Here is a 17,531-nt window from a genome sequence, read left to right on the forward strand (position 1 = left end):
TGAAAACCTTCACCATTTCATGATAGCAACTCAAATTTGTTTAAAGCTCAATGTGTCCTGTATTCCAAGAACACTGCAGTTCCAAGAAGCTGATCTTTTTAAATTGAGATCATGAAAGTACATTTGCTCTGTGGATAGCGATTAAGCGATTAATTCTTATACTGATGTCTGGGGCATCGAGAAGTGTTGGCCTTTACATTCAGCCTTCTTCCTCCCCTTGCTTTGTTTCCCATCACGAAAAACAACATTGTTGAAAATCTGAATTCACTGCAGGGGCAATTATGACCTAAACACCAAAACCTGTGTTGCTGAAGCTGTTTGTGTAATCATAGTAATTTTACCAAGTGCTACTAATAATGGCTTTCAAGGCCTGTCCATAGCTGCTTTTAATTACCTTGCAAGCTTCTGCATTGATTCTTTTCCTCCATCTTTCCTGCTGCCCCCCCTCCCCTCCGCCTCCTTTCTTCATCTCACTCTTTTATTAATATCGTAAAGCAATAACAACTGTGTCACAATCCAGATTTTGGCAGTATAATCAACGGGATTAATTCAAAGCCAGAAGACGTGTGTTTCCGCCTGCTTTCATGGCTTTCCTTTTGGACCCTCATTCTCACACACATGCATGCGCATCATCTTCTTTCTGTTTTTCGTTTTCTGCCAACTCTTGTCTGAAAGGGGGTGGTGAAGTACAAAATGACGCGATTAAGTCCCTAAACAGGGAGAGAGAGGGATGCAGGGTCTACTTGAGAGGAAACAAATGACGGCGAGCAGAGGCAGATGCTGGGACTTGGGGGTCGGGATGCTGAGTTAAAAGATGGAGGGATGAAAAAAGGAGTGGGAGTGAAAGTGAAGGACAAATGCCCCTCTGGCTGCTGTTAAACCTCCCAGCACAGCCAAGACTTAGCATAGCCCACAGTGTGACAGCATGAAAGTGTGTGGTGTGTGTGTGTGCCTACAGCATGTGGGCCGTGGGAGTGTGTGATGTTCTTAAACTTCAGGCCTCTTGGACTTTATGAGCATAACATACCACATTAGGCAGCATGGGAGTTTGAGTATGTGTGTGTTTGTATGAACACCAGCTGGTTAAAACTAGCAGATGACACCATAAAACTTCATAAAACATAAGGGAGTCAAATCCACCTTCTGCATTCATTCACAAGACCCCTGTGTGCTAGTGAAGACATGTAAAATGTAACTCAAGGTTAGCTTAGGTTGCTTCGTCCACTCCTGTCCTGAAATTCTAAGCTTGTGCCAGCTAGTCCAAGCCTGTTCAGAGTGCCTAAGTAAGAGTGTGTGAGCGCATTTGTATGCGTATGTGTGTCATTGTTCCCGCTGCAGCTGTATAGTTGGCAAAAAGTCTGGATGGTACTGCTCAGCTGGGATATTTCATGACTGGATGAGGGCTCAGCTAGTCCTTTTATTTCCAGACTGCAGCCGGTTTCACTGGAGGACTGTGGTTTATATAGCTCTTTTTATCCTCTTGTAGAGAGCCTTTTGACATATATGCAGTACAAATGAACTAAAACCATTTTTGTTTTGTTAGATGAGCATGACTCAACTGAACTGCTGAAAAATGTATAAAGAAATCTCTTAAGGTAATGCCTTCAGGAGAATCCGGGTCAAACTGCAGCTCCAAATCATTCCTTGGAAAGATGCAAATCATTTTAATATATTCATCCCATGGTGCTTCATGTCCAGAACAATGGCAGTTGTGTAAGGCTGTTTCTTCAACCATGAGATCTTTTAGCCCTGTGGACTTTTTAGAAATTAATCTGTCTTAAAAGTTACTTTTTATACTTTCACTAGTTTATTTAATTTTTGATAAAACTACTAACAATCTCCAACCTCGAAAAATATATGTCCCATAGGAAGATTCTGTCATATTTTCTGAAAGTAATGAAAATTCCCACCACATGTCAAATGATGTATTGTTTTTAACAGTGTTCTGTGGTGGAAATGAAGGTGATGGAAATCCATTTTTGGAATAAAATGGACAATTTTCATAGCTAGCATTTTATGCATCCTAAATACACACAACTAAATTATATTCCACAATTTTTCCATTATTTGACAAAATGACAGCTTGTCTGAAAAAAAATGCACATTAAAAATTATAACATTAAAAATTATATTATATTTGCTTTGAGTTTTTTCATTGACACTTAAACAAGTTAAAAAAAAAACTTTATTATATTCTAGTTTTAAACAATAGATTGTGACCTTCATATAACAACAAAAAATTGTGTGTGTATGCGTGCTTGTGTGTGCCTACTTATATACTGTGTATATATATATATATATATATATATATATATATATATATATATATATATATATATATATATATATATATATATATATATATATATATATATATATATAGTTTAGAATTATTTTTACTATATATATATATGTATATATATATATGTGTGTGTGTGTGTGTGTGTGTGTGTAATAAAAATTCAGAAAGTCTCTTCTCTCAGTTTTCTCAGAGTGCATAAGTTTGTGTGTGTGTGTGTGTGTGTGTGTGTGTGTGTGTGTGTGTGTGTGTGTGTGTGTGTGTGTGTGTGTGTGTGTGTGTGTGTGTGCGCACATGCAAGTGATCAGGCCATGCAGAGAAATGCATTCTGCATAATAATGACACAAGCACAATAATGTATGTGTGTGAGAAAGAGCTGCACACTTCTGAGCCAATGACTGCTAATGTCCCCAAGTGCACATTACACACACACACACACACACACACATATCCATACAGACCCAGTCAATCCCCTGCTATTCCCTGATTTGCACATAAACCTTATGCTATATTGCTTGGCAGAGAGACATAAAGAGCAATATATAATGGATAAAGATATAAACTGGGCTTGAGGGAAGAGAGGGAAATAGAGGGAAAAGAGAAGGGAAGAGAGATGGAGCGAGTGAGACATGTCCGCTTTAAATTCCTCACCATGACAATAATGCAGAGAGATGAGAAAATTAAAAATTGATGCGAGTAAATAGTTTTAAACGTCCCACTGCTGTACAGAAAAGCTCCCGCTGGATATCACCCAAACTGAGCAATGCCTTGAAATTTAGAGAGAGCAACAACAAGAAGGTGAGTAGAGAGGAAACGTGAGACTTCTGAAAGTGAAACCAAAGAACTTCAGTGGTGGAAGGAGTGATTGAAGGAAAATATGAATAAAACTGAGAGTGATAAACAGGCAGGGCGAGAGGAGAGGAAATGAAGGAGAACAAGGCTGAAATAGAAAAGTGAGAAAGATCTGCTATAACAAAAATGCAGCACAGCACAGATGCAAAGTGCACACATCAGCAGACCGAGAGAGAAATTAGAGAATTTAAAGAGAGAGACTATTAAGCAAAAGAAATTAGGGCTCTGACCAGAAATGTACTGGGTATAGGGACTACTGAGCGAGGCAATCTGCAAGAAAATTAAAGTTTCGAAATGTTTAATTCGACTAGCACATAAAACTGATATTTATAATACTTAACATAAAGTATACTGTCTAATGTATAATGTTTTGTAGAGAATATTTCTGACCCTGATAATGCCAGGTAGTTTTTATATAAAATGTTCATCTGATATGAGTGTTCCAGCAGAAAATTCTACCTCTTACCTATAAACATATTTTTTATATAAATTATATGTTGGACAGTTCTGCTGCTGTCAAACTGTGAACAGTTTTTCTTTTTATTCAATTTATGTTTTTTGTGTAGCGTACACTATACATCTGAGGAAGAGTATTGGGAAAGAATCATCGGATTAAGCAAAATCAAAGCATATTTGCTTAAGCATTAGTTGTTAGTTGCAACCCTAAAAAAGACAATAGAGAGCAGAGAGACTAAAGAGGGGTGGTGGTGTAGCAATGTCTGTTGGAGGTGGAAATAGAACCACAACAGATTTTCTGTATGTAAATGAGCACAAAACAGCCACAGGCGTCAAATTTGGACACCTGGACTGAATGGTCTGCTACAGAGCACCTGGCGAACACACTCACAACTTCCCCTACAAAACATAGCCCACGGCAACTACAGTGAAAATCACTTTCCCCTACATCACAGATACCACATCATATCCAACAGGAGGAATAGCTACTGTACATGTAGAGGGGCGTGTGTGTGTGTGTGTGTGTGTGTGTGTGTGTGTGTGTGTGTGTGTGTGTGTGTGTGTGTGTGTGTGTGTGTGTGTGTGTGTGTGTGTGTGTGTGTGTGTGTGTGATGGATAAAGCAGAGGAGGTCAGAAGCCAACAGAGAGTGAGAACAAGGGAGTGAATGTTGTTGAAAAAAATTAAAATCCGTACGGGTGTCAGATCTGCAGCCTGAGTTTACCTCCAGGACATGAAGCAAGAACACTTTTATTCTGCCATTTCCAGGCATGATAGAGAGATTCGCCTCAAAATGAGGCCTTCCTTCAAAGGATAGGAAATGAAAATTCTGTCATCATTTACTCATCCTGACATCATTCCAAATTTGTATGACTTTCTTCTATGTGGAACATAAGAGAAGATATTTTGAAAAAATCTCCTTGTGTCCATACAATGACAATGGGTTCCACTATTGTTTCGGACCCTACTGACTTTCACTGAATCAACCAAAACAGCTAAAACCTTCTTCCACATACTTCTTTTGTTTTTTACAGATGAAAGTCAAACATATTTGGAATGGCATGAAGGTGAGTAATGGATAACATTAGAAAAAACTTATTTTACCCTGAAACAACCACCTGCCTGCATCTGTTTCCTGTAAACAGAACCTTAATAACCAATTCCCTTAACTTCAACAACATCCACGTATGCACATAAATGTCACTCTGAGAGCCGCTATCCATCTCCCAGTATATAAGCAATCTTTTTTTAATTAGACAATTTCCTGTAGCAGCCAGTTGCATTCCAAGGAGCTTCATTAGTTCAACACAGATAAGGTGTAGGAGAATCATGCTTAATTAAAGCAGTATATACTACTGACCAATTCCACTCATCCCCGAGGTGCTAGAGGCTGATACTCACCTCCAAAAAGTGACTCATTTAGATTTGTGTGTTTGCATCAGAAATTACTGTTAATATAACAGCTTGCACAGCAATGTGATTTGCCGGTGAGGCAGAGGGGGATGTGAGTCACCCCTCCCGTGTGCAATAGATGATAATATTATTTCTTTTTCAGATGAGTTGCGAGATTGTCGAGCGCTCCAGGTTTGGTCTCAGGGGTACAAGAAACAAGACTTCCAAATCTTCTGCACAGCCACAGTCATGCCTGCATTCATTCAGACTAAAAACCTGCCTGTCTTATTATGTATTTTCCTATTCTCGCTAAGAGCTCCCAGGAGCTGAGTTCTTGCAGTCACCCATCGTCAAGGTCGCAAGTCCAGGATGTCTCAGCACCTTGCGCACACCCCTTGAACCGAGACAATCTCGGAAACGTAATCCATTGTTAGAGGAAGTAATCTCCTTCTATCGGAGCCTTGGGCCAATTCTGCCCACCAGCCCTGGAAGGACAAACTCTCCTTCCATCGCCAGAACAACAACAAGATGACCTCACGGTCTCTACGGTTTTCTACAAAACAATAAGGAGTCTAAACATCGCAAGCGCATACTAACAAGTGCGCCCCTCGTCCTCGAGGCGTGCCTTGAGATTTTAATTGTGGAACTACCAGCAACTTTTTGAAGCTTTTTGTTTTGTGGTGTAAATTCATTATGGCTAATGAAGATTTATTTACCGTTTACTAATTATCCAAGATCAAAGGTTAACTCCCAAGCCTGAATTCATTGAGGACAGAGGACAGCATTGTGCTGATGCTGCAGTGATAGATAGTGTTGTGCTGTCTGGCTCTGATCCATGTTTGAAGTGCTTATCAATCAGGCATCTCACATCACCTCAATTTGTTTTTAACGTAATCTCCAGATCATCATTATTACTATTGCCTGACCATGTGTAGTCATTCCTCTCAGTGTGGCCCTTGACCAGAAACAATGGTGCAGATCGCTTTGAATACAGGAAAGTAATTACCTTCGTTTAGGTTCAGGTCCTCTCTTTATATTCAAGTAGTAATTCTCTGCCATTTCAATTTCAAAATTTGAACTGAGGCTGCAAACATCATGCAGAATTTGATACAGCACGCAACTATCTGAATTTTACAGAGCCCCGCATGCAGCAAAAAATAGTAGGCTAAATCGTAAATTGTGTGCACAATTTACTATTTCGTTCCCTCAATTTATAAATTGTGCACAAGATTTAATAATTCGAGGGAATGAATTAGCAAATCGAGGGAATTAAATAGTAATCATGTGCACGTTTTAGTACATTGAGGGAACAAATCAGTAAATTGTGTGCACAATTTATTTATTTTTTCTTGTATTTCATGTAGAATTTGAATGTAAGGTTTAGATTTAAAATTCATATATGACTGTAATTGCTAACTAGAAAAGCAAAGTTTGTCCAGACAACTTTGACCTTAAAACTTTTGAAACAGTAGAAAAAGCCTTGAAGTTGTAAGGATGGATGGAACATGATAGATAAGATAGAAAAAAATAACAATAACTTTAATAATGGCGTTAAATTACATTTTTGTGGACCAGGATAAAAGAACAATTCATTTCCCAGAATGCAATTCAGTACATTTCTATTTCTGTCACTGCAGTCAGGGCTATTTTAACTATTTTTTTTTTCAGTTACCTTTAAAAAGTTTCAGTTATCTGTACCTTTGTTAATTAAGTTGAAATAAAACATATATCTCTTAAATGTCAGATAAAAAATTAGAAAAGTTTCCTTGGCAACTAGCTGAAATAAGTCTGAAGCACTACAATAAACTAGAAATAAATAAAAACTCAAGCCAAATTAAAACTATACTAAAATAAAAATAAATTAACAAAAGAAAACAAAAAAATTATACTAAAATTCAAATGAAAAATGGAAACATTAAAGCTACTTCAAAATATGAATAACAAAAATATTATAGTAAACAAATAATACTTAAATAATACTAGTTTCTAGTTTGATTTCATGTGGCGTGTGGCTAATTCAATTCAAATTCACATTCATATATTAAAAATGAAGCCAATTCTTCCATTCTGAATGTTGCACAATCCTGCAACTCTCATTCACCAGCCCACTGCTGAGCGCTTCAGTGGGCATATCAGTGAGAGCAGAAGACTGGGATGGAAATGTGATTGTGTTTGTGTGTGTGAGGGTTTCACCCCTGACCTGCCACTCAGCTCCAGATGGGAGGGTGGCCTGCAGTAGAATGTCCTCATTGATCATCTGTTCTCACTTTGTAATGGTGCCACGTTTTTGCTGTTTGTTGCAGTCACCTACACAACTAGTTTCCACACAACTACTTACTCACTCTAGCCTATCTCTCCTTCTTTAATGTTCCCACTGGATGCAGGATCTTTTAGCCTCCACTGATGTGTTGCTCTTTCTTCCCCGTGATTCTTCAGCAATCTCAGTTGTTTTTCTTCCCTCCATCTCTTGCTCTCCAGTCTCCTCAGTCAAGTCTGGTGCTGTGCACACTAGCCTTTTTAACTTCCCATTCTCCACTGTTTCACAGACCATTGAACTGTGTAGTGTAGGTGCTGAGACCTTCACACGGTTCTCCTTTAAACCTTCAGCCTTTTCTTCCTCCTTTTTTTTCCTGCCTCTCTCTCTCCCCTTACAAATATGTACCATGGTAACTGGGTGGGTCAACCATGGGCACTTCTGGCCCAGAGGACATTTAGAAAATATACTCTTTTAAACACACTTTTCACACTCACTAGTTTATTTAATTTCTCTACTAACATTGTTTAATGGTGTTCATACATGCATCAAAGAATATCTTTTGGCATTTTTTCTGAAGGTCATGAAAATTCCTACCACAGTGTCATTTCCACTCATCTCAAATGATGTAGCATTCTGTGATGGAGATGAAACATGTGGAAATAACATTTTGAAAAACATTTTTGAAAAAGTATGTCTGACTCATTTGTCTTAGCTAACATTTTACAGTATGTATCTTAAAAGTGAGGTCTTCTTAACATAAAATCCATTCGAAAAGCAGCTGAAGATGAAGGGATAGTGGAATGTTTCCAAGACAGCTGGCCTTCATATAACAAAAAGAAAAAAACCTTAACTCTATTGTTTAAACAGTCAACCCCAGGGTGCTCAAAGTTGAAGAAACACCCAGCTATGGTATTTTGGTCATTTCCCAATCATTTTCTCCATCTTCTACACAGGATTTCCCGCCCTACCTCTTACAGTGCTTATCATTAAATGTCCCAAAAATTAAATAATAACTAGAAAAATACGTTATTTTGGTAAAATCTATGATTAGAATAAAAAACATCTAAGGTGAAGTGTGCAACTTCTGTGCCAAGAGCATCACAAAACAAAATTACAAAATTGACTGTTTTAAAACAAGCTAATCACCACGATCTTCCAGCAAGCTCAGGTGCCTCTACCAAATAATTAAGTCAATTCCAAACGAGCTCTGAACCCTGGAAATGTCTTATAAAAATATATTTTTTAATGCACAGTAATAGCCATGTGAAAAAAATCTTTTAAGCACTCTAGCCAGCACTACACATTATTTTAATATTTTTAATAAAACATTTCCAGAGCACAAATTTCTTTTATATCAAATATGATGTGGTCTCTTTAAGTGAACAATATGAGCAACCTTTTTTTTTTTACGTTCTTAATTCAAGACAAAATAATGGGCAGATTTTTGCCACACTGCTTGTTATCCACATGCACTTCATATACTGACTTAATGTTGCTTTGATGAGTACGTGAAGATTGGTAGCATGCATACATACATCAACAGATTCAACAGACGTGCATAATGTGACAATGTTTCAGGGTTAATAGATGCAACAATACAACTGTGTTGGATGCTTCTCTTTTGCACATTGTAATGTAGTTTTAATGTTATATGGCACACCGTGTTCCATTTTGAGTATTATATTGAGTAAGTATAGTTGTGCACATACCAAACATAGGTCAAAACATTGACAAATTTGGCTGAATTATAAAAGCCAGAAGTGGTACTAAATAAAGAGCCGTTTGGGAGCCGAAAGAGCTGGTTCTTTTTGCTGAGCTGAGCTGAGCCAAATGATCGAGATCTCAACTAGTATCAACCTGACTGCTTTCAGACAGGTTTCCTTGTGTCTACCATTGGCAAACAGATAGCCCCGCCCCCAAACTCCTTTCAGTCCATTGGCCATTGTTACTATGTTGAGCTGGTCAGGATGCTTCAACAAACAGAACGATGTTTGGACATTTTGCTGCAGAGCCACGCCGTTTACATATTTTCTGCTTATTAAAGTTGTCTCTGCTGGGATTAGAGATGGTTTTTAAAATTCTAAAAACACACATTCTGGCATCCAATATTAATAGGAAAATAAGTCAAAAGTCCCTCTCATCCACTCCCCTCTTCTCCTCTTTCAATCTCTCTCTCTCTCTGGGTGAGGATGTGCTGTGGTCAGATTTGACTCACGTCTCACACACACCTGTCCCCAGTAAGGGCTGCTCCCTCCAGCCCTCTACGCTCATCCACAGCCTCATTATCACCTCCACGCTCTCCACATAATGTAATCGGTGCAGGCGGCATTAGTTTCCCTCTCAAGAAGCTACGAAGCCTTTCACACACACTCCATCTGGAGCAGGGGCCCATTTTAGTTCTAATGGGCCCTTCATGCAATCAAACACAGAGGGCTTTAGTTCCACTTAAAACTCCTGTAATTACTGCAAAAGCCTGGGACCTTTACCTCATGTGGGTAGGGAACAGAGACACGATGGGAGGCTCGGAACTGGTGGAAGGATGAGGCAAAGAAATGAAAGAAGTAGCGAGAGAAAAGAGGTTAGGGGGCTGTTAAACAAGCACAGGGCAGAGTTTGCAAAGTCATGGCAACTCTGTCCCCTGTACGGAGGAATGTTCACCTCTGTGGCAATCAACCACAACATCCACTTAAGTCTGGCTCGCTCTTCTCTCCACCTCTTTTTTCATGTCTCAAAGCCTCATCTTTCATTTCTCTCTCTCTCTACATAAGCAGCTCCATTCTCTCTCTAAGATAAAATTCCAAAAGGTGATTTTCTTGGTATAAAAGAGAACAAAACTGAAAGGATTTAGCTCATGATTTTAGGATATTGCCAGAGTGAGAGATGATTAAAAGTACATATTTTCAAAATCAACTATTCACAAATATTTAAAATATTATCTGAAAAATGTTCAGACTCTAAAAAAAATTAAGAATAGGGAACAGTGTACTGTATTAATATGAAGGAATTTTCTGTATTGATTGCTGAAAGTTTTTTACCTGTATTTTGAATTTTGCACAGCATTGGGTTGTGTTTTAGGGTTAACAGAAATGTGGGTAAAATTAATGAATAATGTCCATGCAGATTTTTACTGTTAAAAAATAGGGCTAAAAGTGATATTTAAAAAAACAAGAAGAAAAAAATGAAAACTTAATTGTCAATTAATCAGTTAATTAAAAGTGATATTTTTAAAAATATTTGTAATTAACATTTTAACTTTGACAGCCCTAAAAAAAAAATATTTTCCCTCAGATCAACCCCTTCTGCTGTCCCATGTGGGTACCTGTATCTAAAATTTGAAAGCCCCTATAGAAAGTATTTTAAAGGTAATTATAAAAAAAAAAAATTTAAAAATGTGATTTAAGAAAGTCATATTTGGGGTCCTTATTTTTTTAAGACTTAAAACCCCCAAGTGACTGTGTCCTATCCCTTGCTAAAATTCCATTTATCTTAGTACTCAAAAAAAAAAAAAAAAAAAAAAAAAAACTAATTTCAGATTACTACATTTCTATCTAGTTCTCAAGCTGTGAAATAAAGACTATAATCATGCATTGCTATTCTGCAGTCTTATTCACCATGCTGAGAAAGACATAGTCAGGCACCAGACAGCAAATCTGCCACTCAGACGCCTCACATGACAAAAGGAAGAAAAATTAGATCTGCACTTCACAACCGAAGTCTGAATTATTGACAACTCATGTCTGGTGAGGTTTTGCCTTCTCACAAGTGACACAGACAGAATCGGGTCCAGTACGAACAGGCACATTTCAATAATTCACACTTATCAGAGAGCAAGCACTTAAATCCCCACAGTGAATGTGCTTGCATTCAATCAAAGCGAGCTGCAGAAACTGCTTGAGAGTGATAACCCTGAAAACTAAGCCTGTTTAATTGGTGTACCTTTCTGAGTGTGTTTCATTAGAATAATAGTCGAGACGTTCTTTTGGGAGAGATGGAAGGTTTTTGGTTTCATAACAGCGGTGTGCTGGCCGTGCTCAAAAACGTTTGTAGTCAGCTTGACCACAAGCGTCTTATTCATCATTTCTGTCATTTAAAAACCGCACAGTCTTCCAATAACCATCTCTTCAGCCCTGAAATAAGACATAAAGTATTATGTCTAATATGAATGACCGCAGGCAGGCAGGCAATGGGAGCGAACAAGAAAATGAAAGGAGTGTCTAATCAGTCAAATCAGATTGAAGATAATTACGGTGAAATACAGTTACCGAAACACGCCACCTGCGACAAACCCAGCCTGCGTAACAGCTCCATAAAACACAAAGACGAATTCAGCCCTTCCTTGAAACGGTTTAAAATAGGTTTATTCCTCCCTGTTTATCACCTCGTCCTCAAATTACAGGTGTTCATGAGTTTTAGCACACATATGACTATTACTCTCTTATTCGCTTTTCTATCTTCTGTGTTGTTGCATAACAAATAGGATCCCTAAAGGAACATCTGTTTATATAGGACTATAAAATGTGTACTCTATTACAGTGATAAGAGAAAGCCAGGTAGCTACGTAACAGTCTGCCACCAGCTTTCCCTCTTTATGTCGTCTTTATTCATCTATTCTGAGCCTGGGTTTAGAGTTCGCTGTGAAATGAGAGTAAAAATAGGAAGCGTGTACCTGAAGGCTTTACTACATGTCTGTTTTTAACATACTGGTAGGAGGGTTTCCACTGCAATTAAATGTCAACACTTTTATTTTACTGCGGGAATTACACAACCATACACGCTGGAATCAAAGGATAAACCTTGGCTTAAGATAAAGGCTTCCTCATGGCATTACAGAACAAAGTGTCAAGTGAAAATACCAATTTCTGTCCTACATGCGCTAATCCTATAGCGCCTACCCTACATAATGCACCAATCTGAATAAGACTAGGAAATCAAAAGCTCAAAAGAAAAGACGTTCTTGATTTCCATGTCCCATATATTCAGGGCCCCAGACTAAAAATGGCCAAATGTCTTTTTTAGTTAACAAAATTGCCCGATAAAGACTGTTTTTCAGAAGTGGTGTAGTTCCCACTTGATCTTGACCATATTTGTGTCATCATTTTTCATTTTTTTACTTTTAGAAAAACATTTATCAGAACAAATATCTATATTCAATTACAAATAAATAATTCATGGTCATGTCAAATCAGATATAACTGAAAAATGAATCATGGTTTAGAGCAACTGCACTCATGATTCATGCAACTGCACTCACGATTCACTGAGTGAATCTGATTCATACCACTAACTCACAAGCTAGTTTTGTGAATCTTTTTGACTGACTCATTGAAAAGAACCAGTTCATAAGAGTCATTTGTTCACAAATCAGACATCACAACTCATTGGTGTAGAAAACACTAAGAACAACTGCCAAAACCACATATGGATGCACAGAGTTTTCCCAAATGTTGCCAACGGCTATTAGATTTTAAATTATTGTGATCAGTTTTTATTATTTGTTGCATTTGAAACCATTCACATTATGAAGCTCTGATTTACTAAAACAAACTTTATCCACATGACTAGTCATATAAAACTATATAATAAGACAACTATTATAACTACAATATGTAATTGCATTTTACTTGAAGAAAAAGGAAAATACATACAATTTCTCTTAAACTGTGCAGCTATTTTTATACCTTTTTCCAATTAGAAGGCAATTTGGCCCTCCAGCAGAAGCAACATTGACAGAATTCCAAAAAATGATGAAAACAGATTCAAACGAATGACTTTCATATTGCTTGCCATCAAATAAACAAATAGAGATGATTAACTGTGCAGGGCCAGTGATGAGAGAGGACGGGCAAAAAATACAGCATGCAGAATGTGGCTGGAACAGTTGTGGCTGTTTATTGTGTGTGTGCTCGTATGTGTCAGTCAGACAGCACTGCAAAAAAGGGCATGCAGAGGGAGAGAGATGGAGAGGGAGAGGCAAAAAGAAAAAGAGGTGCTCCGATGGAGAACACAACATGAGTCTGCAGGCCTGTACCCAAGGGACACACACAGTCACTGAGCCTAGTGCATTCTGTATTTGTTGTGCTGGGGGAAGGGGCAGTTTTACAGGCACCTCCACATACACACACACACACACACACACACACACACACACACACACACACACACTATTCTATATCTTTCTTTTCCCCACTCTCTCAGTCTATGATAGAGTGGTTTCTTATAGGTTCAAGTCTCTTCCTCCCATTATCCCAGTCACTCCATCTGTTTCCCTGGCAGTCTTCTACTTTTCCACCCCGTTTACATCTTTACCTCTTCTTCATTGTCTATTTCTCTCTTTCTCATTCTGCTTCAGTAAGTACAAAGATCATTTCATCTCACACACTTTCCTTCTTTTTCCTCCCCATTCTCTCTCCTCCATCTTCTCCTCTTGCTGCATCTCTAAGAAATTAACTTTTCAATGTTTCTTTCTGGAAACAGGAATGAAGATATGTCAATCTGGCATAAAAATTCTCTATTTATTTAAATGATGAAGGGGTGTGATAATCAGTTGTCTCTATCCTCCTCCCCTCCCCCACCTTCTCTCTTATTTTAGCTTGTGTCACTGGAGAGATTAATGACAGTCATCTCCATAGCTCCCTCTTGACCCCCAATGTCCAAATGAAGAGACAAACTGACATTTGAGCAATAAGTAGGCTAAACATACATATACCCATAAATTCAAAGCCTATGAACTTTAAAATACAATTATACACATTTCTTCACATTCAAATGTGGCCACAACCACATACAGCAAGAAAAGCAATGTGTAGCTGTACAGAAAAAAAACAAAAAAAATAAAACAGATTATTAGACAGTATAAAATAAACAGCTGCAAACACAAGCCTGCCAGTAGCTTGGACCACAAATAGCTACTGAAATTCAACAAAAGAATGCTTTTATAATCTCAAACAGATAAATATGATAATATTGTTTATATAAAATTCAAAACATGAAGTGAGGAACTATCATTTAGCTTTTTTGGCCCCATTTTACTATGGCTTTGCTATATAAGTACCTTAGACTGCATTAAAATACACATATTCTGTACATTACACTATTGTACTTGTTGCAATTTCTATGAAAATATGTCATGATTTGAATAAATTCTATAAAAGTATATTTGTAACAGTCTGAGGGTTTTGTTTTCGCTTGGGGTGGGTTTCTCTCCCTTGGAGTGAGAAGGCAGGAGGGAATGGAAAACACGGAGTGGAGCATAAGGTTCTATCTTGAACACTGCTGGCAAGAATAAGAAATATTGGCCATTCCGGCCCATATATACACGATTATAGACAGGCATTTAGTATTTGCGTTGCTTGGTGAAGTGCCAACCGCCTGATTTGGTTTGTTTTTGAATATATACGAAGTGACAATGTTTTGGTTTGCAATGTAAGTCATAAATTGGCTGATAATGGAATTTATATCACAAGAACGGATGCGATTCAGCCGTAGGCACGAGTGAAAGACACCTAATAAAGTGTAGCCGCATTTTCTTTTTGTCCCAGGCTATTTTCGCTCTTACTTAATAATTATTAATTTGAGCCTCATCTTACAAACAGATGGCACAGCTTGAAAAGAAGAATTAAACGGCCAGCTAGTATCTTCAAGATGCTCTTGTAATCCAAATCCCAGGACAACGGCAGATGCACTTATCATGCGATGGCAAGCATGAAATACGCGGCCCGTGTTGGGATTTGCTCTGACAGTCTTGTATTTGAGACTGATTTGGGACAGCAACCCCTCGCAGAGAAGCCCAGTGCGGGACCTCCGAGCAGCGCGATCATGATTATGGTACCTGCGCTCTTGTACAGACTGTCGCAATGACCGTATAGGTACACCTCGAGATCTCAAAACACATCGGTAAATGAAAGAACATTACGCATACACAAAGAAAAAGCACTGTGCACAGTATCTGAACAATGATGCGCGCGAGCGACAACAAAGAACGCTGTGAATACACCTATGCGTAGAAACGCATCTGAAAATGAAATGCCAAACACGTGTGTGTACTGTTCATGCAGTTATTTAGCGAACTCCTTTTATTATTAGAGCAAACGGAGTAAGCTGAGGTGCAGGTGAGTGAGTGACTAAAACAAGCGATAATAAGCATGCACGGAACAGTAACAGAAAAGGGTGAAAACCGGAACAGAAAGAACTTTAAGAGAAACAAAATTTCCTTTTCGTATAAATGGCTAAAAAGGAAGCTAACATGATTTCTAACACGTAACACTGTCGATTTGCTGAACCCACGTAGCATGTTGTAGGCGATGTATATGCCCATTGTATTTACATATATATGGCTATCCAATACATCTCGCGATGGCAACATTGGTGAACAGATGAATAGTTCTCTCTATTGAAACATCTGTCCGCGTTCAAGGCAAGTTCACTTCCAAAGTGTTTATGGACTGAAGAAATATAGTCTTACCTGTCTGCGAATAGGACAGGAGCAGTAGGAGAGAAAGGGGAGCGCAGTACTTCCAAAAAGAAGAAAATGCCATCATGTGTGTTATTCCGATCTCTCTGGTAATCCTTTTCCCTTTGATAGGAATTAGAATAGCATGAGTGCGCAGGCTCTCACCTACGAGTTATGTCTTTTCTCAACTCCAGTGTTCGCTGGAATCGTTGTGTATTGCATACTAGTACTCACACATGCACACTCAATCTGCTACACTACTCTGAATGAAAGGTGGAAATGTAGCACGGCCGGTTTTTCTTGGCCTGAGCCACAACCAATCGGATTTGACAATGACCGCGGCGCACACCAAATCATGGGCGGGGTAAAGTATGCCTATAATATTATAAAAACAAATAACATTTTGTTTTTATAAAGAAGACAATGTGCTATAGCCTACACCGTGTTCATAGCGCTATAACAGCAATTGGAACGAGTCCTAGCCTCCAAATGAACCGCTCTATAACTCTGATGAATTACAGTGGCGATCAATAAAGTTTTGAGCGCTGTATATAAATAATCCGAATTTACTGGAAGACTGAGCTTTTTAATGAATCTCTAGCGTGTAATGTGGAGTCCGCAGAGATAGATGACAGATTCACTGACTGGACCAATTCAGAACAAGGAATTAGAATGTGATTCATTCAGCTATGTGACATGTGACGAACAGAATCAACGCGATCATTAGCAACCAAGCTGGCATGAAACCAGCCCGAGCGCGACTTAAATATCTTCCTCAAACTCACTTCACTGGCGTAATTAAAACCTGAAACAATTCATGGGCTTTATAGTTGAGTTAATATTGAGTTTGTATTCAGCGACATCATGTGGTGAACATTGCGGTTTTCAGCAGAGGTCTGTGCATGGTACAGTAGTTCCGTACGTGTGTCTCAGAGGAGACTGGGGCTAGTTGTCACAATTTTAGTCTAGACAACAATTATTTTAATTTAAGAGGTTTTTGAACTAGGTGTTTGAAATCAACATACTAACCCACCGCTGGGCTAATTATCTGTGTGACAACTAGCCTGAAATACTGGATTTGAGAGTTAGATACAAATTGCATTAATTTTAACATGACAGCATGTTTGTGGTAGAAGAAATCTCAGATGTTAAATTATGCAATAGCAGCAGAAAAACCTGTAAAAAGAACAATAGGCTTACTGGCTGCTCCAGATTATGCCTTGTTTTTGCTGTTGCCTATTATAGATATTGCTCCTTTGTCCAATTATATTCAATCATAAGAAACACTTCTAGAAGATTATGGTCACAGACAAGCTAGACATAAACAATCAGAAAGTCCCTATGCAGGATCCAAAACATTTGTTTGCTTTCGTTCTAAATTGCAACTCGTGGCATTTTGAACTTAACTATTTATTCAGCAAATTAAGTTTTTGATGTTTGGGATCCTTTCTGAGTAAACAATGATGGGGGAAAGGGGTTTTCAGTGAAAAAACAGAACAGTGGGCATTTAGAGCTTTTATTGTTTTCAGTCCTCTCTTTTATGAAAGTCCATTATCTAGATGATGTAAATGTGAAATGCGTAACCCTTTGGAGATTTTCCTGCTGCAGGCCATTTACTTTGAAGAGCCCCAAGAGAAAGCAAAATGTAAAAAATTGTATTTTTCTTTTAGGTCCATATCCATTTCAGATGTCTGTATTCCAAAGAGCTCGCCATGCTAATGTATCCTCTTGTTCAAGGACTTTATGAATAACCGCTGGAGAGATATTGAATCATTTGTGTAATAATATTGTTCTTGTTGAATTCCATGGCATGTACCTTCGTTAATGA

At 38.2% G+C, this 17,531-nt stretch overlaps 1 protein-coding gene across 1 annotated transcript in view; it reads right to left on the reverse strand.

Annotated features, from left to right (window-relative positions):
• Window positions 1-15,986, reverse strand: part of LOC109104745 (cell adhesion molecule 4) — a 126,614-nt gene extending 110,628 nt beyond the window's left edge. The window contains exon 1 of the mRNA XM_042772451.1: window positions 15,716-15,986. Within this exon, the coding sequence (XP_042628385.1) occupies window positions 15,716-15,791 (76 nt within the window). The 5' untranslated portion in view covers window positions 15,792-15,986. The remainder of the gene's footprint in view (window positions 1-15,715) is intronic.
• Between the last annotated feature and the right edge of the window lie 1,545 nt (window positions 15,987-17,531).

This window comes from Cyprinus carpio, chromosome A16, assembly GCF_018340385.1.
Source record: "Cyprinus carpio isolate SPL01 chromosome A16, ASM1834038v1, whole genome shotgun sequence".
NCBI lineage: Eukaryota > Metazoa > Chordata > Actinopteri > Cypriniformes > Cyprinidae > Cyprinus > Cyprinus carpio.